The following is a 24,981-nucleotide window of genomic DNA, read 5'->3' on the forward strand; positions in this document are numbered from 1 at the left end:
AACTAATGGAGCTGGGTCTTTGATGTTATCCTTTTGTCTCTGGGCTGTGTCGTTGGGCAGATTTTCCTTGACTCAGAGGTGAACTTTGTTTCCACAGCTGACATTCTGGCATATCTTCATATGAGCTAGGTAATATTTGTATTATACGAATATTTAGACATACTTCTGCAAAGTTCCAGTTGCTTTGGCTCACTAAGTCAGCCGAATAGCTAGAAACTGAATAACTGGTGGTGTTTGTTTTGTTGCAAAAGAAAACTAGGAAGAAAAATCATTAAAAAAATAAAGCAAAAGAGACACTGAGGAAACATTTGACTGATCAATAATGCAAAAGGCCAACAGAGCTGGTTCACTTATGATGCACTGAATATCGATCAGTATTTCTATTAAGTGAGGTCGGTACTACTTTGCAAATATGTTTTGAAAATTAAAAACATGTTGAAAAATACCATCAATAAAGGCTCTACTACTCTACTTTGCACCCTCCTTGCCATTTCCATACCAACTACATACTCCTCTAATCCATGATTAATCCTCTTCCATTGCATCAGTGTAAACGGGCACAATACTTCAGTCTAGTCTGTGCAGATCAGTGCATTTATGCCTCCTCCTCCCCCAAATGCTAGTCTGGCATAATCCATAATAAAGTAGGAATAACGTCCTGCCAACAAAGGAACTGCTGTGCAAGTGTGATAAAAGGAGTGATTGCTTACATTGTCAAACAATAAGCCGGTGTCTATACATATAGTGTATATAATTTTTTTTTAAAGTAATGTTGCACCATCCTTGAAAGAAGTACACATGTAAAAATGTGTACAGTTTTCAATTTCAAAGAATTGTTCAGTGTGTAAAAGATGTCAGCAGGAAGCTACAGTTTAACCCACATATGAGTTCATGTGTTAATATGACATGCACGGACGAATAGGAACTGGCGCTATAATTAGATACAGGAGGTGAGAAGGACAGAGCGTGCAAGACACAGAGATAAATCTGCCTAGCAACAGTCCAAACACCACCTGGGAGTCAAAGCGTGGGGGGGATGCTGAACGGAGTGCTCTGCACAACATGTAGTGTTCCCAGCACATGCATCTTTTATTAAAGTAGGAATTGTGAGTCCTTTTTGGGAACACCAAAGCAGAAGTGTTTATATTTCATCATTGATTAAAGTGCAATAATCTTACTATACAGAGATAGCAATGAATTTTATCAGGTCTCTGCATGCTGTGGATACAGATGTAGACGTGCAAAGTTAGGAGGAGTGTAACTGAAAAACTTTGATTTGATCTGCGCAAAGCCTTCTTAGATTTGAGTATATTCTGTCACTGGGGAAATAAATACTAAGATATAGTTGTTGTTTTTACAAAAATCCCCGTGATCGTTTCCATAAAGATAGATGTGAAACCAATCTTATCCACTGATCCCATCTACCTCCACAAAGGTTTGAAAAGCCACTGCCCCCTTTCGGTCTGCCGTGACAAGATGGCTGATGACAAACCCTCCCACCAGGTAATGTCTGCACATGGCCAGTTAGCAATAATCACCCCAATTTGCCAACTTAGTTTGTTTCTATATTCAGTATTTTTCTGACCAAAACAAAATTGGTATCGGCACGTCAAGCTTTTAAAAATCAATGTTCAATCAATTGGTGCATCCCTAATTAACATAGCAAGCAATGAGGAGCTGGTAAACTCGAAAAGATAAAAGTCTAGAAAAGTATGTTGCCTCCATGTATGATGGAAAATCTCTGATCCTGTAGGCCTGCATCTCATCTAAATCCCCTAGAAATCTTGATAGCGCTCATTGCCTCATGTAGCCCTTGAAATACCAGGAAATGTTTCATAAAAACCTGGTAGATGTCAGAGTTTTCTTTGAGATCTCTTGAAACTGAAGTAAGAAATAACTGAAAACAGGTCATCTTTGGGCCTTTTAGAAGTAATGTGCAAAAACTGGAGACCTGTGATGAACTGGTGACCTGTCCAGGGTGTAGTCCTGGCCTCACCTAAGTACACTGACAAAATTAGAAGGCATAGGAAACTGATGAATAGAGTTTTTCTTTCCTGAATGAATGTTTCCCAAAGATAAATGTGGAGTTTTATTCTATTTTTTGAGTCAATGAATGCAGCAGGTGCTACATTGTTTAGATCTGTCCATTTTGTATTTGATAGCAGCATTCTAACTGAGGGGCTTTTTTTGACTTTACATCCTCATCTGTCAGAGCACAGAATACAGTATTATGCTTTGCTGATAGATCAGGCCGGGGATAATATGATGTAGCCTAGATTTCAACATTTTGTGGAGGTTAAAAAAAGGGTACTGAGAGGCATCACCGCGAAGACAGACTAATCCAGATAGCTTTGTTTCACCAACGATGGCACAGTGCCATATTTCTTTAATCCATACCCAAGCTGGCTTACTCTACATTTCATTTTGTACGTGCTCCTTGCTCCTATCTCATTTTACAAATGTGCAGCTACAGTGAAAACAGGGGCAGTGGCTGCTTAAGGGAAGCACGCCGCTAGTTTTCTGGTGACTTGCTCTCCATCCACCCCGTTGGCGGCGACGATTTATGGCGCGAAGAGAGAAAACGAAATGAGGAGGAAGGAGTGGAGAGCAGTCAGAAGGATTTAATGGTGAACCGCTGGGTGCTCTGGCTGGTCCATAAGGGCGGTGTCGGGGAAACACGTCGGGAATGGTGTCTGCACACTATAGTGAGAAACATCTGACAAGCCTGATCTGTTTGTCTCTGCAGGAATCTTTCAAAGAAATATCAACCCAAGAAGAACTCAAGGGAAGAAGAAGAGAGCAAGTAAGTCAAAGAATTGTGGAACAAAAAGCATTGTACCTCGGAGAAGTATTGACACCCTCGGTGCCGACTCAGTGCAAGTCGTGGATACTTTGGAAGAGGGTTCTTATTAGACACTACAGGACAACTGAAGGGTTTAGGTGAAAGTAAAGCAATATGTGTTAGAATGGCCAAAACGTCTAAATCTGTGGCAAGATTTAGACTTGGGTTCCCAAGCTTTCTGTATCCAGGTATAGATAATTCAAAGAAGAAAGAGCAAAATCAATATCTAAGTGTGGAAAGATGAGAGCGATCTAAAAGATATTACAAACCTCAGACTCCTCAGACTATAAAAAAACGACGACAAAAAAACTTTGTCGCAAACTATGAGAGACTTGAATGCTTTTTCAAGGCGCTGTAAATAGCATACCAGCTCAAACCTTTTTGAGATATCTAAGCACTTGGCTGGTTAACAATGTTTAGTAAAATTAAGAGAAATGAGACGGATGACATATCCGTTTTCTGAGCTACATGTAGAATGGTGAAACCGTGATTGTGTCATGGAAACTCTTACTGTAGTCCTGTTTTCACTACTCTGCAGAGTTCTCATCTAGAAAGTTAAACTCATTTCCTTTAATATTAAACTGTTCCTTTTTTTCAAAGCAGAAATGTCTTTCTGATGAAACTCAAACTCCTACTCCACTTTCCCGTGTTCGACCACCATTTTGCCTCTGACATCCTTTCTTATTTCTCACCAGATACACCTTCTGTCGAGCCTTCTTCACGACCCTTAATGAGCTGAATGACTACGCGGGTCAGCACGAGGTCATAGCGGAGAACTTGAACTCCCAAATCATTACTGAGCTTTCTCGCTACCTGCAAGAGCTCAAGACTGAGAGAAAAACGGTGAGAATTTTTGCAGTTAATTTCTCTTGACGTGAAGGTTGAGTTTGTAGGGATGAGAAATTAAACAGCTCCTCCCCCTCAATGCTTACTTCTCTGTGAGCAGAGGTCATTGCTGTGTAAATATAGATGCACCAAAGGGCTTACCACAAGCGAGGAACATGACTGATACAGTCCTTCTTATAGAACCAGACTTTTATCTGACAATATAGTGACATTTTGCTTTTTTAAACCAACTTTTACAGAAGTGTCTCTTCTTTTATACTCCATTGGACAATTGGTGGACAGTCAACACTATGACAACCACTAAAAACAGCAGGGTTAATAGTGGAACTATGTAAGAGAGAGGCAGCCGTGTAGAAAAAGTCAGTTCTAAAAACAATCTGTCATAAGTTCTTTATCTTTGAGGAACAGTTCAGGGAATTAGAGTGGAAAACCTGAATGTTGCTCAAAGGCATGTTGATGTGGATGTTTTTTTTTTTTTTAGCATACACACTAATTTGCATCAAGGCTGATGCAGTTGCTCTTTCTTCATATGGAAACTACAAAGACCCCCCTTTAAAAAAAAAAAAAAAAATTAGATGCAGCTGGTGCAACGGCAGAAGGGGATTTCCAGCCCATTTGGGGGAATCCTCCTGGCTTAGATTAGCCTGGCACATCTATGATCTGATACTGTGTTCACATTCATATCACAGACAATCCTTTGATAGAGCTTTGATGCTCTCACTCTGCAGGATGTCACTTTATTGGGAATTTTCCTCCTCATCTCTGCTGATAATTCTCCTGCTCTTTTATCTTATTTTACTCATTTTTGGGATCTTCTCCTCTTACGAGCAAGCTAGCTAGGCATTGACCTGTATGATATTCTCTGGAAATTATGACTTTATGAATTTAGTTTCAGAGTCCCACATAGAAGAAAGGAAAAGTACAGTTTAACATTATCTTATTGGTTTATTTAAATAGGAAGACAGTGGTCACTAAATCTACAAAACATGTTGGTGCTATTATGATGCTGTCATTAGCTCGATACGGCTATTCTCTGGAAATGCTAACTTTATTAATTTAGTTTCAGAGTCCCACATAAGAAAAGTACAGCTTAACATTATCGTATTGCTTTCATTTAAATAGGAAGACAGTGGTTGCTAAGCCAACAAAACATGTTATTATAATGTTATCCTATTTTGTTTCTTCTTTCTTTTTTACTTTAATATGTCCACTTAAAAAATAATAAAACCCAGCTATGCCAAGGAGTTTCCAAGTTGTTGTAGATATATTTAAATTTTCTGTGTAGTTGTACCTGCTAGGATTAAAAACCTGTATTAGCTGAATATTTTGTGGCTAAGTCGGCTATTTGCCCTGTACTTTGCCTGCGGTTAGCTTAAAGAGCCAATAGCTTGCAGTCTCAATAAGTGTGATTGTTAGCTATAATCACATAATAATGAAATCAGCCACATTTAAATATTATTTTGATACAAAGACAGAAATAAAATCTTAAACTCTCAATAAACTTTTAAGTGCTTATCTCGCAAAATATTATCCCTTTTTCCCTTTTGTTCTGTGGCAGCTAAACAAGCTATCATTAGTTTGATACGGCAATAAACAATGAATATAAGCTATAGGCTAGCTTGCAATTGGTTGGTTAGCATACAACTTAGCATGTTAAAGGTAATGGGTTTTGCGCCTTTAATTTCCACCTCATGAACAGTTGTGTATACAATTATTATTATTATTATTTTTTATTAACAACTGACTGGCAGTGCTCAGCAACATGTGTCACAGGGTGCAGAGTTAACAGAGTTACCCTATGCAGCATATAGCCAGAAGAAACTTTAGTCACTTTAGTTCTTTCTCAGGAATCTATTTAAAAGGACCTTACAAAAGAGAACAATTGGAATGGCATGATGGAAGGTTCTTACAGTTTTGAAACTATAACATTTCAAAACCAGTCCTACTTCCTGTTTTCCTAAAATCAGAACACCATGTTTTCTCGCAGCTGATACTGTTGATACTGTCATGTGTCTAGTCTCAGCTAGCCAGTGTTTCCCTGAATACAGAGTTGTTCCATATGGAGACATTAAGCACATAATTTCTCAGTCACACTCAGAACAGTGTCCTTACAGAGAAAACATTGGCCCTGGCATTTTAAAGACCACCAATGAACGGTATCATGTAGAAAAGTCTATCAGAATAGGAAGTTCCTGTTATTAGTAAAAGACCTTGCTTGAATAAAAGTCATAAAGAAAACATTGGCTTTTACAGTAAGTGCATTCATGGTACTGCAGAGAAAGTGGTAATGATACCCTGAATGGTGACTGTAAAACAGTCGTGCTTTGTATCGCCAGCTTCCCTTCATTTCACTGGTTTCCTTTTTCTCCTCCCACTGATGTTCAAGTGTGATGAAGCACCTACTGGTATTTTCATCTGTGTACATGTCAGATGCAGCTGTGCAGCCCAGACCCCAGACAGTCGGATTTGTGGGCCGAGGGCCTGCCCACTGCTGCTTCTACAGGCTCCTTATTGGTCAGGTAGAATCTACACCTCAAGCCTACAAGGAGAAAAATTATCTACCTAATTTCCCATGCAGAGTGGTTGTGTAACTGTTCCCGCTTCCTTTTGATTGTTTCGCAAAGTTAACCTTTTGCTAATCTCAGGGTGGAGGTGAGTCAGAGAAACATTTTCGTAAACCTTATATCTTGGCCTGTTTCAGATTTACAGTGCAAATTAAGAGCTTTAAACAATAACAACAGTATGCCTTTGGAATGCATTGGCTAATAACTGAATGAATACTATTGCAGAGGTTAATATGGGATGAAGAACATAAGTCCCACTAGATTGTGTTGTGCTGAGGAATCATAATAAGGTGTTCGGTCAGCAGGTTGCTGTCCTGGTCAGGGCTTAGTTGTCTTCTCTAACAGGGACATATAAAGACCGGACGCTTCTCATTGGTTCTGATATTTTATGATGACCATTCAAGATTTTTGGCCCACCCAGCACCAACCTGAATCATTTAAGACTAGGAATGTGCTGATTCACAGTTCTCCTCTATTTTTTTCCCCAACAGTTGCATTGATATTTTGCACCAACTAGAGTTTTTCTAAGTCCTCCTTAATATTTTGTTCCAGCATTTGGTTAATTTAAAATGACTAGAACGTTCTGAACCTTAACATAGAGTCTGCTTTCACTCCTTAATTTAGACTGAGGTTGATAAAAACACAGTTGTTCAGTTTCTACATTTACATAATTGGAGGCAGCTCCGATGTTCTCAACTTCTCGTGAACCAAGTCAGGTTAATGACTGACTAACATGGTCTCCTCTTGACAGAAGCAAACCCAGAAATGGTGCAACAGGAAAGCATTCCTTACCTTCAGGTGCATAAGATTGCAGAACAAGTCACTGAACTCATTCCTTTTTGTTTGGATCAAAGTGCATTCCACAGTTTATAGGTGCAGCGAGCACCACCTTCTGGAACCCCTCACACACACCCAAATACACAATCACAATCAGAGTAAAAAAAAAAAAAAGAAGCAAAAAAACCTTATAGGGTCTGTTACTTATCAGAAAGAGCAAAAAAAAAAAAGAGCAAAACCAACAACATAAAAACCCCAATCTGAAATTATTCTGTCAAAGTTTGACTAGTATATTTATAGTATATTATGCTTTTATATCTCTATGGTAATCCAAATGCCAAAGAAATGCAAATTTTGTGATTTAATACATAAAATTAAAAAGATTCACTGCCAGTGAAAACATTTAAGATTTTGTACTGCATTTAATCAAATGCAGTACATACTCCTTAAAAATAACACCAAAATATCCTTTTATTTTTGATAAAAATGAACACTATTAATCAGCGTTACAAACAACAATATTTTCAGTGTTTCTGTCAAATCTTTATGAAAATATACAACACATCAGTAGTAGAAAACTTCCACCTGACAACATTTTCATGTTTTATGTTGTCATGCTGCCCTGGATGGTAAGCCACATATCATGTATTAAATAAAAGCAAATAATCAGATTTTTTATTTTTTTTATTTTTGCTCAACATGGTTATTTCCTAAGATACCTACAAGGATTGTATTAGTGAGGGTTTTTTCGATGATCAAAGCTGCCGGTTCAAATTGTCAAATAGTTTCCAGCTACTGAGTTACTTCGCTACTTGGCGTAGCTCAAAGCAGCAGGGCTCAGAGCAGTCCTGTGCTGTTTCCAACCAAAATGAGTGGAAGACAAATTTATCTCAAGAGTCTATGAATGTAGGAAGCCAACGTCCCGGAACATCTGGAAGATAAATGAGTGTTTCCTTCGCAAAAAAACACCTGCAGCCCAGATGGTTGATGGTCTGTTTTATGGGATTGAAAGTAAGTTGAATCATCTACGGTTTGGTTTGCTCATCGTGTGGTGAACATTTTCAAATCCGATGCTGTAGTTTGATCTTCTACAAACTGGTTTTTTTTGTTTTTGTTTAGCAAAATAAGATGGTGGAAGGTTTTAGACAAACATTGTTATGGAGACAAATATTTAGTCAAAAGAATGCTCCACATTAACAGGAATGTCTTTGCGTCTTCTCTTTTTCTGCTCATCAGTTCGTAAGACATCAATTCAAAGCACAGAGAGCACCACCTTTATCTAAGGTATTTCAAGGTGAAGGTCAGAGACTTCACGACTTCAACCACGGTTAAAAGTCTCATTTCTGGTTCACAAACTTCCTCTGAAACACAGGAGCACTTCCCATTTTTGTAAAACTTCCCTTAAACTCTTTGGGAAATGAGAAGTATGACTAGTAGAGGTAAACCATAACTCACAAACCTCTCTCATGTCCAGTATTTATGAGGTGAGAATCCAAACTCCTACCGCCCCACCACCTCATTGTTGATTTCATGTTTCTTACCAACTTCCTTCTGAAGCCCAACCACAAGCTCAGAGTAAGTTATTGAATAGAGACATCGACATTCAGCTCAGCTACTGAGCTGAGCGACTGCAGCGTGTGTAACCAAGGGACACGCCATTGACAGCCTAGAGCCTGTGAAGGCTCTTGAATTCTTTGCCAAACTTAAGACAAGAAGGAGGAAACATTTATATGTACAAACTGATCCGAAAGCAAGTACTTTGAGATTTGGCTCTGTGTTTCCATACTTTTATTTTAATTTCTTTTCCTAGAGTTGTGTGGTCAACACAGAAAGCTGGAGGTAGTTGTGGTTTGCCTTTGGGACAAGAGGGCTGGGATGAGCCAAGCGAGGCTTTGTGAAGAAACACAGCATATGTTCTGTGGGAGTTTAAACCAGCTGCTGCTTCTGTGTGGCAACACTTAGCAGAGCCAAGATCCACCAGGAGTCCACCGCCATTACTCCACCCGGTTCCCCCACTGTTGATTTCATCTGTTCAGCATTCTGATATCTCATTAAGAAGCACTGCGTTCCTATTGCTTTAACCGCACCTTAAGCAAGTTAAACACAAAACGCAGACTATTGTAGTTGTTTGTAAATAACCTGTACCAAATAATATACACTAACATATTTAAATTATCTTTTCATATCAACTTTTACCGAGGCAGAGGATTTTTTATATTTTTTTTAAAGAGTAAAATAGAGGGCGTGCTGTAGTGGCGTAGGGGATGGCGTGGCCCACATTTGGAGGCCTTGAGTCCTCGACGCGGCCGTCGCGGGTTCGATTCCCAGACCTGGCGACATTTGCCGCATGTCTTCCCCCCTCTCTCTTCCCCTTTCCTGTCAGCCTACTGTCATATAAGGGACACTAGAGCCCACAAAAAGACCCCCTGGAGGGGAGAAAAAAAAAGAAAAAAAGAGTAAAATAGTTATTTGTTTTGCTTGAATTTGGTCAGATAAACTCACCAAAATTCTGGGGGAATCACCAGGGTTATTCAAATAAATTCAGACGGGGAAACTTAAATGTCTGTTGCTGGTTTCTCTTCCGATGTTCAACATTTGTGCTCTAGAAATGTCTAAACCACAAACGTCAAACCTCACTGTGAGCTAAACAACTGTGACTATATCAAATTGCCTGAGTCGAGAAGTAAAACTTAAAAAAAGTTGTCATCAAAAATGGCCACTTTGAATAATGTCATGGTATTAATAACAAAATTTCAGACAGGAAAAAAAAATGATCTCATTGGTTTGATTTAAAGCAACTTGCCAGACAGTCTTTCAGCTTCTCAGCTTTTATTTTTGAAGCAGCAGTACACTGGAAACAGGATTGCATCCAGTTAACTTCCACATCTTGAATCATGTGTTTTGGGACCAGAAACAGCCAAATTAGTAGCATTTTTTAGCCAGCCTGTCTGACAGTGAGCAGCCACATTTGGGATAGGGACACTGCTGCAGAACTCCTTTAAAAGTATTCATGGAGACATTTTTTGATCATACAAAGAAAGGAAAAAAAAGGTGTGTTCATACCTTTCACTGGGTTTATAATAATCATTGTGAATTTGAAGTATGCATGGCCTCCCAACAGGGAGAAGAGACAACACTTCAGCAGCAAAATCCTTGCTTCAGGCATTGTATAAACATATGACTTGGAAACTTTATGATGTCACTGCCTACTTATTAATAATGACAACATGGTTCCCTGCTGTCATTATTCCAGCTCTGAAATGGTTACTGTCTTCTAATATAAAGGAACATTAATTGCTTTAAACTGACTTGAATTTGTCATACAGAATCTATAAAGGAATGTTGGTATTGTACGGTTTCCTATTTCTAGTCCTTAGTATGTCAAGGTCAGGCTCACCTGCTTTTTAAATGTCCTTTGAGTGTCTCATTAGACTGATGTGATTAATCATTTCCTTAAATTCCTCTCCCTGCCCCACCACCACAGCATTTCCATGATGGACGCAAAGCACAGCAGTACATTGAAAGCTCGTGGAAGCAGCTGGAATCGGTAAGTGGCTCACAAAACACACAAGCTTCTGCTTTACAAGTTAACATCAGTTGCAAGAGGCTGAATGAAATATAATTGGCAAAATTAATAGAGAAACAAAGTCAAATCTCCAATAGAAAATGTAAAGCCTGATTCAAAACATCTGGTTTAAATAACCCTCTTGAACTCAGTTATGTTTCTTAATGTCTTGATGTGATAATTTCATTTTTCTTTTATTAATACCACCCTGTAGGTTACATAGCACTCACACCCTTTAAACTAGATATTCCTGATGCAACATCATGCATGCGATGCATGAGAGGGTTCCCTCTCTGCTTGTGGAGAGCCGAGAGGGAACCCATGGGACTTTCTGTGTCCACGTAACAGAAAACTATGAAAAATGCTTTTGAAATTTATGTTAAATGTCTTATAGATTCAAGTCTGTTTTACTTTTATGAATAAACCTTAATCCTGTTCACAGCCAGAGTTTGATACCAACCAGAGTGGCATCATGGTGGCACAAAGAGAGCCTACTACTTTGTGCCACCATACAAACCTAAGAACATCAGTTCTGGATACAACGAGTGACCCTTAAAACATGCTATAATTATTAACATTAATAACAGCCACAGTCAACTCTGACTAAAACATTTTAACTGAGATCTTGATTTCTTTTATTTTTCAGCTCAGCCATTTAGGATTATGCATCTCCCAATGTAAAGTTGATCAAATCTGTGCCATGTATGATCCTAAAAAAGCTCCCAAAAAACTAAACTTGCTATGATTCATCAGTATTACATGGCCTAATGTCGTGTCAGCCTCACTGTGAATACCATGAATACTTGACGAATAGTTTTCCAGACGTTGCAGATGCTGCATTATCTGTTTTTCTTCACAGCAAAATATATTTAGTCTCAACAGGACTTTTTACAGGTCAGGGTTAGCTTGGCTAATACAGTCACTATAATTATTTTGACAATGTATCAACTAAAGTGAGCTTAGCTCTATCATTTGTTTCTAAATATATATCACTAGCAAAACATTCAGATCAATATTTTGCTCGTTTTCAACTAGAACAGTTTTCTAAAGTGCTAGACTAATGTTAGCATGTTCAGTTTTGTAAAATGCTTATCTTAGGACATTTCAGTTTGGTTCCTGTTCATTTTATGCAGATATAACTGCATCAATGCAACTTGATGTCAGTATTTTTCCTGTCATAGTGATCTCTCAATCTGATTTTACTTTAAAAATTAAATTTACTGTATTAAAATCAAAATCTGCTTACCAAGCAAATAACATGTAATAAATGAGGAAAGAAAAAGACAAGTCACCATGCAGGACTGTAGCAGTAACTCTCTTTTAGCTAGAGTTTTACATTCTCCTTAAAACACAAATGTCTATTAAGAGACAAAAATAATCAAGTTTTTTCTTTTTTATATATTCCTTCTAGCCTAAGTGAAGGACTTACAAGAGAAAAATCCCAGAACACCACTTCTCATCTCCGCCTGGCCCCTTTGACGAGGGAGAGGAACAGCGCGAGAGAAATGCATAACTCGCCTTGCCCTCCTCAAACTTGTCTCTGCGCTCAATGATACCATTGTGTGTTAGGCGGAGAGGCACAGTTCAGAGTGCACACTGGCCCTACAAACAGTGATTGTTCGGTCAAAGGGTTGGATGAATGCTTGCGTTTTTTTCTCTCTCCACAAATGACCGCCATGAGTATTTGTTTATTCTTCAGCCTGCAGACGTTAGCCTTCGCGGCGCACAATGCCGTACATAAAACATACATGACGTACGCGTAGAAGTTATGACGCCCGTTTTATGCCCATGTAAAGGTCACCTCGTGTCAATATAGCGTGTGTTAACGAGGATTCACTTGAATTTCTTCTCATTTCAGTGTAAAAGAAGGTTTGAGAGGGACTGCAAAGAGGCAGACAGAGCACAGCAATACTTTGAGAAGATGGATGCTGACATTAACGTGACTAAAGCTGATGTGGAAAAGGTATGTGTCATCAAGTCAAGCCGGGTCCCTCTGATTCCTTCATTTTTTTTTTTTTGGCCAATTTTAACCTCCCAACCCTAATTTGTCACACCACCATGCCTGAAAGACAAAAACGAAAAGATTGAGTGACTGTGTATTTGATGCCAGGGATGCTGTGTCAAAGCTGGCATTGTCTCAGCGGCGCACAGAGATTTGCTGCCGAACAAAGCTGGTAGCACAACTCAGCGCTCATTATCATTGCAGAGAAGCAGCCAAACACTCTGCAGCGCTGCATGAGCCTTAGTCACAAAGAAAACTGTGTTAACGCCACGCTTGCGTGTGTGTGTGTGTGTGTTGCAAGGTAAATTGTCGATTCTCCTGTGCAGCTGCTTTTTTGTCGCACTGAATCGACGTGCAGCTCGATGGTATCAGAAATATTATGAAACGTCACTATCCAGTTCTCACAGATCCATCCCTTCCCCTCGGCCCCCGTGGGTTTGTAGCTGATGTCATTTCCTGTTGTCATGACCAATTAAAAGAGCCCTCAAGAATCTCTGCCCGTAACCCACTCAGCTCCCACGCCCGCAAGGCATCATGGGTCAGCGGCGCGTTCTCCTGCTGCTTCCATCAGCTGCTGAGACAGGGCTCAGGCTCCGAGCGGACACGGTTCAGACGTGATTATTATGCAAATCTAGTTGGGGAGAAAGAGGCTTTCTGCACTCGGGACACGCAGGGGAAGTCTGAACTCTTCTGGAGAGATGCAGCAAAGCACATCGAGAAGTTGGTCTTAGCTGTTCCTGTTAGTTTTGTATTCCAAGAGAATTGCATTTAAATGTTTTTAATTTTTATTTCATGTAATTACCATTTACCACCCTAACGTAACACCTTTATTATGCGCTACGTTTCTCAGTGCTGCTCAGCCCAACCCAAAAGAAATCCTGAAATAGTTTTGCATCCATGCAAAACAATATAACAAAGTGACAATATATTGTCACTCCCACAAACTGCACAGTCTGAAAGCCAAGTAGCTTAACTGTTATTAACACTAATGAAGAACAGATCACGAGTATCTTGTGTTGTTGTCTTTTCAAAGACACGTATTTTACATTTTTTAGAGAGCTGACAGAGTACTAGTAATTGGAGGGGATAAATGTCAAAATCTGCGACTAGTTTGGGTTTGGATTTTAGCCACAAAGTTTGTGTTTAAGCACGACTGTGGTTAAAAGAACAGCTATTTGTTTCGAGGAGACAAAGAGGGAAACAATATTATGCAGCGGAATATGTAAAAATTTAATCTTTTGCTTAATTTAGGAAAAATATTTGTAGTGCTTTTGAACTGTTTCCACAATTTTTCACGCAACAACCCCAACCCTCAACTTAATGTGCTAGGATTTGATAAGGTAGACCAACAAACAGGAAATAATTGTGACATGGGAAGGAAGTAATAAAGAACATTAATAAACAAAGCAGGCCAAAGTAAATCTGGCTGGCCGGTATTTGTCTTTGCCAACAACTGACTTCTGTTGTCAACCTGTTAGATGCTACATGCGTTAGAAGAGGCTGGCAATGCAAGTAAAAAGTGTAATTTTCTTTAGCGTATTTGTACAGGTCTTACATTTAATTTGCCGCTTAGGTCTTTAAAAGCCTTAATTTGAGTTGGTAAAACCTGCAAACATGCAAGGGGCATGAATATTTTTGTGTCGTGCTGCAAGTGCAATTTAAATCCAATACGTAATTTATAAACTTTAGGTTTCTTGCAAAATCTTTTGTCATTAGAAAATGTGTGTAATTTTACACACATATATAGTTCCTGTGGTAATTGACAGGATATAGCAGGTTCAGGAAACAGATGGATGGTTAATGTTCCAGAAGAAGTAGCTTTTTTTTTTTTTCTTCCTGAAATCCGATGTGGTTCTTCTGTGCAAAAGAGCTGCTGTTTGTCGAGTTGAGGTTTTTGAGGTTTTGTTCAGAGTTGAAGAAAGATGCGTTTGCTGTTTTCTTCCAATCTCTGGGAAGCAAATGTCTCGATTTGGGGTTTGCTTTTCTACCGCAGACAATTTAAAAGTTTGTTTTATGTTCGTCAGGAACAACTCCCCACCCCTATCTCTGGCCCTCTCACACACTTACACAGTACCCCAAATTATTAACTAAAAACAAAACAAAAAAAAAGAAGCATGTTGTACTCCTTATTACATATGAGCAAAAGCCCATATCTGTGTTTAATAAAGCCAGTATTTACTGTGAGCGGTTGCTATGACTGCGTATCAACTTCCTCTTTAAAGTGATGCCAAGCTTTGTGATCCAAGTTGCGCATCTATGGCAACATCTTGTTTAAGCTGGAGACGGCTAACGATCCTTCTGTTTGTGTTTGTGTATTTATTCTATGCCACGCCTTGAAGCGAGGCTTGAACAAGGTAGGTCCGGCGTGCGGAGAACTTCTGCTTGTGGCAGATACACAAACACACTGTCTCGACTTTGTGGCCTACACAGCTTGAGCCAGGTCTGTCCTGTCCTGTCAGTGGCTTTGAACGCTGTCCTCTGCTGAACTTTGTTTCCGTGCAAGCCTTTTATATGTGCAAAGCAGAATAAAGTCTTGGCGAATCAGTAGTGTAAGGTAACACTGTTGGGATGGATGGAGGCTTCAGCCATTACTTGCACACAGACGAGAGGAAAGCGAGCCGTTTCCGGGACGTGACAACAGGATGTGATGCGGCTGCAGCACAGCAGCCGGTTTCAGAGTTATGCTACCCGCCTTGTTACTATGATGACAACATCGTTGCTAAGCACAATCTGCACTGTTTGCATGCACCTACATCAGATCAGCTTCACATGCATATACAGTTAGCAGCCTTACCCAGTTCTTTTTAAATCACATATTCTATTCTGTAGATTTCACTTATCTGTGATTCCACTTTCCCTCTGAAGTGTTATATGTTACCCTCCTGTTTTTAATGCTTTTATGTTCATTTACAAAGGCACGCACAAAGAAAACTGAAGCATACACAGCACAACGCGGTAGAAGGGTGGGCCAAGAAATGAAATTAGGTATTCATATCCCTCTAAAGTGGATGTAACTGTAACTTTAACCTCCGGCTGTCTGAAAAGTGACCCTCCTTATCGACAAAGTTGAGATTTTAAATGTTTAAATGAATTAACTTAGGTTTTCTCAAGTGTCTTGAATTGTATTTCACAAAGTGTCTGAAACTAAGCTAAGCTTCAAACTAAATAAGTAAAACTAATTATTTAATATTTACTAAAAAAAAACCCATTCCTTTCAGTTTTTTTATGTTTTGTTTTGTTGATTAATTTCTGATGTCTATATCAGCAGCTGTCCTGTGCTTTTTTTGTGCCTTTTTTCATAAAAAAGGCACAACTTTTTCATAAATATATGCAAGTATTTAACAGACCAAATACCAGTCACAATAACAAATTTTGCTGGACAATAAATTGTCCCAGAAATTATTTTTGATTAACAATAATAATGTTGGTTTGAGACCATTTTCAAGTCATTTATTGCATTGTATAGTAAGGCAAGTTTTCCCTCTGAGAAACCAATAAACCTTAATTTTGTGAAGATCATTTCACACTAGAACTGGAGTATATTTTAGCTATCCAAAAATATGACAAAACAATAAATTAAATGGAGATAAAGACCACTTAAAATCGAAGCCATAACAAAATATTAATCATCAGATGTAAACTATCAAACTAACTTCAATTAATCATGCAATTAATTACTTATTGTAACAAGTTTAGTCATAATCACAGCTCCTAAGGTAACTCTTCCTGTAGACTACCAGCTACTATTTATGTGTGGATGGGCTCCAGAGCCGACGGAAAGAGGAAACAGATATGAGTCCTTAGCAGCATGTACACACACACGCACACACACACACACACACACACAGTCTAGCAGAGATTATCTCATCTCCATCTGCTCGCTATTGGTCAGTAATAGCCTGCTCCTGCTGAGTTTCTGACTGTCTGCCTGCTTCCCTTACTCTAAACTAGCCTAAAATAATCAACACCACAGCCAGATAGGGCAGGCAGTCAAATCCAAATCCTCCAATTTCTTTATAAATATAATATTTGTTCTGGCCTACATACGATTAAGGCCATTGCCACTTCCTGACATGGATTTCCACCTGTCTCTGTGGGTCCATTTGCTTCCTGTTTTTGTGTTTGTCAGTGACCCAGCCTCACAAATAGAAATGTAGTTTAAAAAAAAAAAATAATAAAAAAAAAATATATATATATATATATATATATATATATATATATATATATATATATATATATATATGTATGTATGTTTGTGTTTAACCCATACATCCATGTCAAGGTTTAGCAAAGAGATAATCACACTATTCACGTCTGTGCGTAATGTTTTCTTTTCCATCCTGCAGGCACGACAACAAGCTCAGATGAGGCACCAGATGGCTTCTGACAGCAAGGGCGATTACTCGTCCTACCTGCAAAAGTTCAACCAGGAGCAGAACGATCATTACCACACAATAATTCCCAACATATTTCAGGTAAATACAACATGATGGCTGCATAAACACGCATCCGCGTGCAAGCGTTAAGTCACCTCACACCTGCATTGAATTGCAGAAACTTCAAGACATGGAGGAGAAAAGGATCGAGAGAATAGGAGCGTGCATGAAGACGTTCGCAGAGGTGGACCGCCAAGTGCTGCCCATCGTGGGGAAGTGTTTAGACGGCATGACTACAGCCGCCGAGTCCATCGAGCCCAAGACTGTGAGTATACGGTGTTATCTGTCTGTGCACACAGACGCCCCCATGTGGGACATATTACTCTCTCAACCAGGCTGCTGTTTACAACCCACACACTATCTGTTAGGGTAGCACTAAGACAAGAAGTGTGCAAGTGCAATGGGACTCTGGGTGGTGTTTTGTTGGCTCTAGTGGCCTTTATTTGGAAGTAGTTTGACAGGAAACAGGGTAATAAGAGATGGGGAAGACGTACGGCAAATGTCACCAGGCCGGGAGTCGAACCTGCGACCACCGGCACGAGGACTAAGGCCTCAATATGTGGGTCTTGCTTTGCCCCTGCACCACCACAGCACCCATGGGTGGTGTTTTAGAATGAAATAAAATGTGAATTACAAGGTAATTATGGACTTTTTAAGGGGTTATTGTGGGTGAGCAAATGCAAACACTCTTGTTTTTATTAAAAGAAAACTAACAACTCTAATAGATTGTGCACAAAATCTTACAACGTAATTTTGGTCCATTTTCTAGTGAAAATATCTTGGTACACTTGAAATAAGGCAAAACTAACTTACAAGTAACTTTTTATTATTGTTAAGGAATTATTGACTTAAAACAAACTCCTATTTTTTTTGCTGAAAAGTTACTTGTAAGTTAGTTTTGTTTTATTTCATGTTCTAAGACATTTGCACTAGAAAATAGGCCAAAAAGACTTGGTAAGACTTGTGTTTTTGCAGTGCACATGGTAAACTTGCCTGATTTTCTATGTTAAAAATTCTGCCCAGTGGTCTCAGCTAAAGGATCACTTGTTATTATGCAGAAAAAGTTCACTGAACTTGTGATTAAGAGAGATCCACATTGTAGCAGAAGAGTTGTGGGAACATCCTCTGTGCCTTTAGGGGGAGAGCTTTCCAAGAACTGATTAAAGGACTTTATGATGTCAGAAGGGTTATCTTGGGTTTGGCTTTTTGATTTGGAATTTTTAACGAAGCCCTAAATTCACATTAGTTATTGAGAGGAGGGACTGATGTCTTATGAAACTAAATGCTACAAAGCTAAGACTAAGAAAACTTCACATAATTTTTGATTGGCTTTTGAAATAATTCTAGTTATGAACAGACCTGCTCCAAAATATCTAGATTATTTTGGAAGCTGAATCAGATGCGGCGGTTGCTGTTTTTGCCAAAGTATTTAAGAGATATGGTGATAGATGTATTCAAAGGTAGCAAAATGCATCTTTATTTGTAGATCTCTTTGGATCTTTTGAAAGTTGGATTCTATGAACAGAGCAATCAGTATCGAGCTGCAGTAGATGGCACTTTTATAGGGACATTTTTAACATTTTATTTTAGATTTATGAACTTTTTAACAGAGCCTGTAGTTGATGGATGTTATGTTACAGCTGAGTTTGTAAAATCAGCCCTGTGTCAAATTCAAGGCCATCATTGTCTTCTGGAAACACTTTCCATCTTCTTGGAAAGTGTCTCAGCTCTAATCCAAAGCGCATTTGTTAGCTGAAGATCCGTCACTAATTCATGGTCTCTAGAACTTGGATATTGAAAAAAAACAAAAAACTGTGCCATAAATTAGGATGTCATATACTAGTTGCCTGGTGTATGACGGAAAAGAAGGTGGCTGTTCCCAGAGATCCCGTCGTGAGTACGCTCCAGGGAGACGACTCCAGCCTGAAACTGTTCTGCTAAAGTAAACAACGGCTGAGGTTGACATATCACATGCTTCCTCGTCTGTTTCTCCTCCACTCTGGTCTTATTCTTCTGTCATACTGTATAAGGAGATAGCAGATTTTCAAACCTTGATCCCGTTGAACTCTGGGCAGACTGGGTTATCAGCTCCAAATGGTCCACTGTCTTTTGCAACTGATTCACAAGCTTCTTCCTGTGTTTGTGGTTCCCAGTGATGGTGTTCCTGGAGGTTGTCTGTCTTTCTTTTTTGCTTTTTACAAACACCAAAACCCTTTTCAGTATGTGTGTGTTTTTTTAAGCAAGAAAAATACAATTTAATTCAGATATTTTTGAGTTAGAATCTTTAAGAGATGTCTTTACTTCCTTTAAATTTAGAGGTTTAAATCTACTTTGGTTACTATGCTATACAAATTTGGGAAAGCCCAGAGAGTGATGTTATGACTTTTCAAGTTTAATTCACAACATTTTGCACAAACATGCCTGTTTGTCTCGTGTAAAAGAGCGCTTCAAACACACCGCTGCATCTGACATCATGGAAAAAGCATCAAAACAAATCTGACCAGACAGAAAGAAAACGGTGGATCTCCACAAGTCCACCGAGAACAATTTCTACATGGCTTCATGAGGAAAGAACAATATATGGAAATATTGAAGCATCATCCATAGACATCAGCTAGCAAGTGGAAGCTTCGGCACAAATGGGTCTTCCAAATGGACAATAATCCTAAAAATAGGGCCAAATTAGCTACTAAGTGGCTTAAAATCAACAATATTAGCAGAAAATAGGGTTTAACTAATGAAAATGTGTGTGTGTGTGTGTGTGTCTCAAAGTCGCCCACAAACCTGACTCAGTTATGCTAGTTCTGTCAGGAGGAATAGGCCAGAATTCAAGCAAACTAATGTGAGACGTTTCAGGAAGGAAACCACAAACATTTGACCTAAGCCACACAATTTATAATTCTACCAAATAGTCAGGAAATGTATGCAAACATCTGATTTCCAAGGAAGCGAGTTTCCAAAAATAGTCTCTCAAAAAAGTTCAGCTTGACTTAACAAACGACAGTTAGAGAAGATGCAATGAGTATGCTCATATTTGATTTAAAGTGTAGTTATTATGGCGACGTCTGAAAATTTCTGAAGACAAAAATAAATCAAAACAACTTCCACTGACCAGTGCGGCCGCTTTCTCCTTCTAGGACTCCCAGCAGGTGGTGGAGTCCTACAAGTCTGGCTTTGAGCCCCCGAGTGACGTGGAGTTCGAGGACTACGGTCAGGCCATGAAGAGAACGGTGTCTGAGAACAGCCTGTCCAACTCCAGAGAGGGCAAAGAGAAGCCTGCCGGCAAGAGCAAGCCCAAACTGTGGCCTTTCATTAAGAACAAGAACAAGGTAACGCACGGAGCTGCACTCAAAAGCCTCACTCGTTCCGATGCATTGTTCTCTCCGGGAGGTCAGCCTGCTCTTTTTGGAGCGTACTGTGGTACAAAAAGCTGGAGGCATCTCAGATTTTTTTTTGTCATTACCTGAAAATTAATTAGTATAAGTTAGACTTTCTACACTAATTGCAGTGCGTCATTTTCTTGCATTTTTTTCTGTAGCGCTCTTCGATATTTGTTCACTATGTTAAGCTCATGAATTTTCTTTTCTAGTTCTTTGTTACTATTGCCATTTTTGGTTGTTATTATTTGCCACCCGTCTCCTCCTCCCACGCAATCACCCTCACCGATGTTGGGGCCACCCTTTTTTTTTTCATATAACACACACTAATGGATTTCTATCTTTGCTTAACGGGCGGAGTCAACTGGCAGATGATAACCCGCTGTCCAACCTTAAGTAACACTCTCCTTTTTTTTTACCCTTTTTGTTTCCACTGGTCATCAGTTTCATGAAATTTTCCTCTGGTTATGGCTTATGAATTTTAAATCTGACCTTTGGCTGTCTAATGGGCTGGTAGCACTGTTAATATTAAAGTAGACAAGAAGGTAATTGAGTAATTGAGTGTGTGTGTGTGAGTGTGTTTGGCCAAAAAAATCATAGCAGACACTAGTGTGATCTACTCTATGCGACCTTATGGAAGGGTATTTAAACTAGAGATGCACCAGTCTGAGTTTTTGTGGCCAATGTCTGGTTTTTGTAAAGCTTTGACCTGCTTATGAAGAATTTAGGCGATTTTGACTTGGGAGATAAGATTCCTATTTTTTTCTAGCCATGCAGCTAGCTATAAATAAGTGGTCATTAACTATTCAGTCCCTCCAGTTTTTCAAGACTGCACAATCGGGGAAATTCAGCAGATACATAACTATTTGGAAGTTTTGTGCAAAAGCGATCAAAATCATTGGTACTAATTTGGAAATGTAATTTATCCTGGGGGAGAATTGCACTAGAACATTAATTAACATTTCTGTAAATGTGCCAAAATTAGCCAAAATGCTATTTTTCATCTCTCATCCCTGGACAATGAATAATTTTTCTCTTGCTAAAAAGAAAGGTTGTACAAAAACAAGGTTAAAATGACCTAGTACAAACAGTAAATAAAAAAACAAAAGAAACCTGCTGACTCCTTCCTGCAGGTGACAGTATTTCTTACTCCTACCAGCCTGCTTCCTCAGCATTACTTGATCTCAAGTTAGTTCTTTATAGACTTGGCAAGAAACAAAAAGTGACATTTCCTGTCATACATAAGGGCAAAGCCTCCTGATATCAAGCTATTCAAGTGTTCTGAAAAAAATAGCAATGTTTGGGGATTAATGAGAAAAAAATTTAAAAAAATATATATTTCTAAAGTAACATTGCAAAAATCACATTTTGATTGCAAAAAAAAAAAAAAAAAAGCAGAAACAATCATAAAATTCTGGAGGCACTGACTGTTTATAGAAACAGAGGTGATTTCTCCCCATTGGCCTGAAAAAGTAATGAACAGTTGCATTTACCTGAATATTTGTGGTCAGCATCAGTATCTCTAAACTTTTACATTCCTTGGACAATGTTCATTGTTACCTTAATTCCATAATTTCTAAATCTAGTATCCAGTATCATAAATGAAGAGATCGAAATCTAAAAAGACCGAACACAAATATTTCTGGAACATTCTCAGTTATTTGCTGAAAGTCCTGCTTTCTCATAAGTGAATGGTGAGCACAACTTTAATTTAAAAAAAGATTCTTTCATGAAATAGCTTGTTACTATCTCGATAATGCTGAAAATTCACCGGTTGTTCTTCAGTCAGAAACAGAATTATTATTTTTTGCCTATTAGCTCTTAGCGACGGTGCGTTCACCGACCGAAAAAACACATACAGACTTTTGGAGTTTGATAGGACGAGTCAAGCTAGAAATTAGTCTTTTCTGACCACAAACCAATTTCTCTGTGCATCTCTAATTTAAACACAACAAATATCTGCATGCAGGCATAACAGACACACAAAAAGAGGTGTAATTTCTTCTAATTGTAAAGAAACAAAAGCAGTCTGTCTGTGTAATCTGTCTTTGCATGTGCATTATCGTGTCTATTGCCTTGTCACTGCTTCATCGCCTCACATCTGAACCAGTTGTTCTGAGGTTTGAGGATAGAAAAAAGGCAATTAGCTCTGGATCCTGATGACCTGATGAATTCAGTGATGAATTTCCTCTGGGATGTAGTAATTTACTCCGTCTTGATTGAAGAAGAAAAAAAAAAAAAGAAAAAAAAGCAGAGAGAGGATCTCTAAAATGGAATCCAGCATGCGCTTCGATTCAAACTCTTTGCTTCGTCGCAGCTGCTTGCTTTGCACCCTGAACTCACGCTGATCGTTTTGTTCTTTTTAACGGTTTTATCTTATTTTTTGGTTTTCTATGTTTTAACTGTTTATTTGTTCCCACAACATAAGCACTCATACACTGGGTTTGGCATTCCTGTGGTTGTCTTTTACGTTCTGTTTGGCTTTTTTTTTTTGTTGTGTGTTTATTTTTTTAATATTTGTAGGAGGCTTATTTATTTCGTTTTGTGTTCCCTCCTTTTCCTCCTTTGTCTTTTTTCGTTGGATTCTCGCCCCCTTCTTCTTCTTCTTCTTCTTCTTCTTCCTCCATGTTTTTCTTCCTTCTCCTTTTCGAAACGGCTCCCTCTCACACTGGTAGCTTATGTCCCTGTTAACGTCCCCCCGTCAGCCCCCACCTGCCCCCCCAGCCTCATCCCTGCCCTCACCCTCTGCTGTTCCCAACGACCCCCAGTCTCCCAAGCAGCACAAGGAGCCCCTCTCCCATCGCCTCAACGACTTCATGGCCTCCAAACCCAAAATGCACTGCCTCCGGAGCCTGAGGCGAGGGGTAAGTGTGTGTCCAGCGAGCTTTGTGCATGTGTTTATATGAGTGTTTGTGTGTGTCCACACCTGTACTTGAGCTCTGCACCTGCTGCACTGCATGAGCGAAGCGATGTAAACCTTTTTTCAAACCCATTGAACTTTCCCCCATTTTGTTGCGTTACAGCTTCTTTTTTTGTTTGTTTGTTTGTTTTTGTAATTAACTAAAAAAAAAAAAAAAGGTATGGATACATCTGAAGTAAAATGTTCCAAAAATTTCACAAAAAAAATTTTGCGTGAATTTAAATCTGTTTTTAATTTGTATTCAGCCTCCTTTATACTAATACCACTAAATAAAATTAAGTGCAATCAGAAATCACCTACTTAATAAACTGCAAAAACACAAATTTTTACCAATTATTCTTACACTTAGTTTTGGTCTAGTTTCTATTGTAATTATCTTAGCACAAAACAAACTTACATGCATCTTTTCAGCAAGATACAGGAACTTGTTTCAAGTAATTAATTCCTTAATATTGATTTTAGAAAGTACTAGTTCCATTGGATTATTTCACTTTTAACAAAACATTTTCCCATGTTGTGCGCCATCTGTTTCACAGTTAAGCCCTACCTTAAGTTATAATAGTTCTAACATGAAATTCCTGTCATGTGTGAAAAATGACTTGGGTTTGAATATGTTTCCAAAGCTTTATTATGCCACTTTGAAAGGAATGCAAGCAGAGTCCGTATTATTTGATAACAACTTTTGAAACTATCTGACAAGAACTTAAATCGAGTAATTAGCTTCTCTCATGCAGTGCTAAGCTTCTCCGCTTCACTTGTGTGCTTCTGTGGCGCATAGTTCCAAGTCCCCGTTACTCATCTGACTCACCGACAGTCTCTTCATCTTTTCCCCCTTCACATTTCATATTAACGGATCTCACAGCAGCAGACCCTCTCACCTTGCCGCTGCCCCTCCTTCTCCTCCTCTGACAGAAATATGCAAAACGCCTGAGCCGTTCCTGGCAGTAGCATGGAGACTGCAGTGGTCCCCCCCACCTCCTCTGTGCTACTCACTCTGCAGTCTACGTTGGAGACAGCTTGTTTTCGTTTTGCTTTGATCCACGCGATATGAAAGACAGAACACAAAGAACGTGAGTTTATGATAAGAGTGGAGTGATGGGAAAGGGTCAGGAGAAGGGGTTTAGAAAGGCTGTTAGGTGGGTGGTTTTTATCAGCACCGACCCGGTGTCCTGGTTTATGTCACCACCAGTTCCTGTTCTGCAGTCCTAGCTGGAGCTGCAGTGGAGATACTGGGTGACGGTCACTGGGGAAGGTTACAGCATACTTTCCTGTCATGCGACCACTCCCTCCCATATCCAGCTCTCCCTGACCTCAGGAACAAGGCGGTCGTTTTTAATGTTCCTTCCGGGCAAACAATTGTCTTTTTCTTTCTTTTTTTTCTTTCTTTGCATGTGTTCGTGACTTAAAAGGACAGCGTGTACCCACAGTAAAAACCTAAACGCAAACATGACCCGAAAAAAGAACAAACGTGGGGCAACAGGCTGGTTTGTGAATATCACTGAGGAGGAAATGACGGCAGGGAGAGCAGAGAAGAGGGAAGTGTGTAGTTTTTCTGACGCTGGGCGAATGTAGCAGGAAGCGCACGTTCTTCCGAAAGCGGAAGTGCTGCAACAACTTTCAAGAAGAGAGGTTCTAAAAGAAATAGATCAGAG

The 24,981-nt window shown here is 39.2% G+C and overlaps 1 protein-coding gene across 29 annotated transcripts in view; it reads left to right on the forward strand.

The window, feature by feature from the left end:
- LOC122847142 (formin-binding protein 1) overlaps positions 1-24,981 on the forward strand; it is a 66,101-nt gene that overhangs the window by 25,525 nt on the left and 15,595 nt on the right. For 13 of the 29 annotated variants that reach the window (XR_006373344.1, XM_044144531.1, XM_044144523.1 and 10 more), the window contains exons 3-11: positions 2,747-2,803; positions 3,538-3,685; positions 10,514-10,576; positions 12,453-12,557; positions 14,936-14,950; positions 16,943-17,071; positions 17,151-17,297; positions 20,170-20,361; positions 23,085-23,273. Coding sequence is in view for 27 of the 29 variants with exons in the window: in XM_044144531.1 (XP_044000466.1) it covers positions 2,747-2,803; positions 3,538-3,685; positions 10,514-10,576; positions 12,453-12,557; positions 14,936-14,950; positions 16,943-17,071; positions 17,151-17,297; positions 20,170-20,361; positions 23,085-23,273 (1,045 nt within the window). In the remaining 2 variants the exon portion in view is untranslated. The remainder of the gene's footprint in view (positions 1-2,746; positions 2,804-3,537; positions 3,686-10,513; positions 10,577-12,452; positions 12,558-14,935; positions 14,951-16,942; positions 17,072-17,150; positions 17,298-20,169; positions 20,362-23,084; positions 23,274-24,981) is intronic. The other 16 variants (XR_006373345.1, XM_044144533.1, XM_044144529.1 and 13 more) reach the window with 5 other exon arrangements.

The sequence above is a fragment of the Gambusia affinis genome, linkage group LG17 (assembly GCF_019740435.1).
Source record: "Gambusia affinis linkage group LG17, SWU_Gaff_1.0, whole genome shotgun sequence".
Lineage (NCBI taxonomy): Eukaryota > Metazoa > Chordata > Actinopteri > Cyprinodontiformes > Poeciliidae > Gambusia > Gambusia affinis.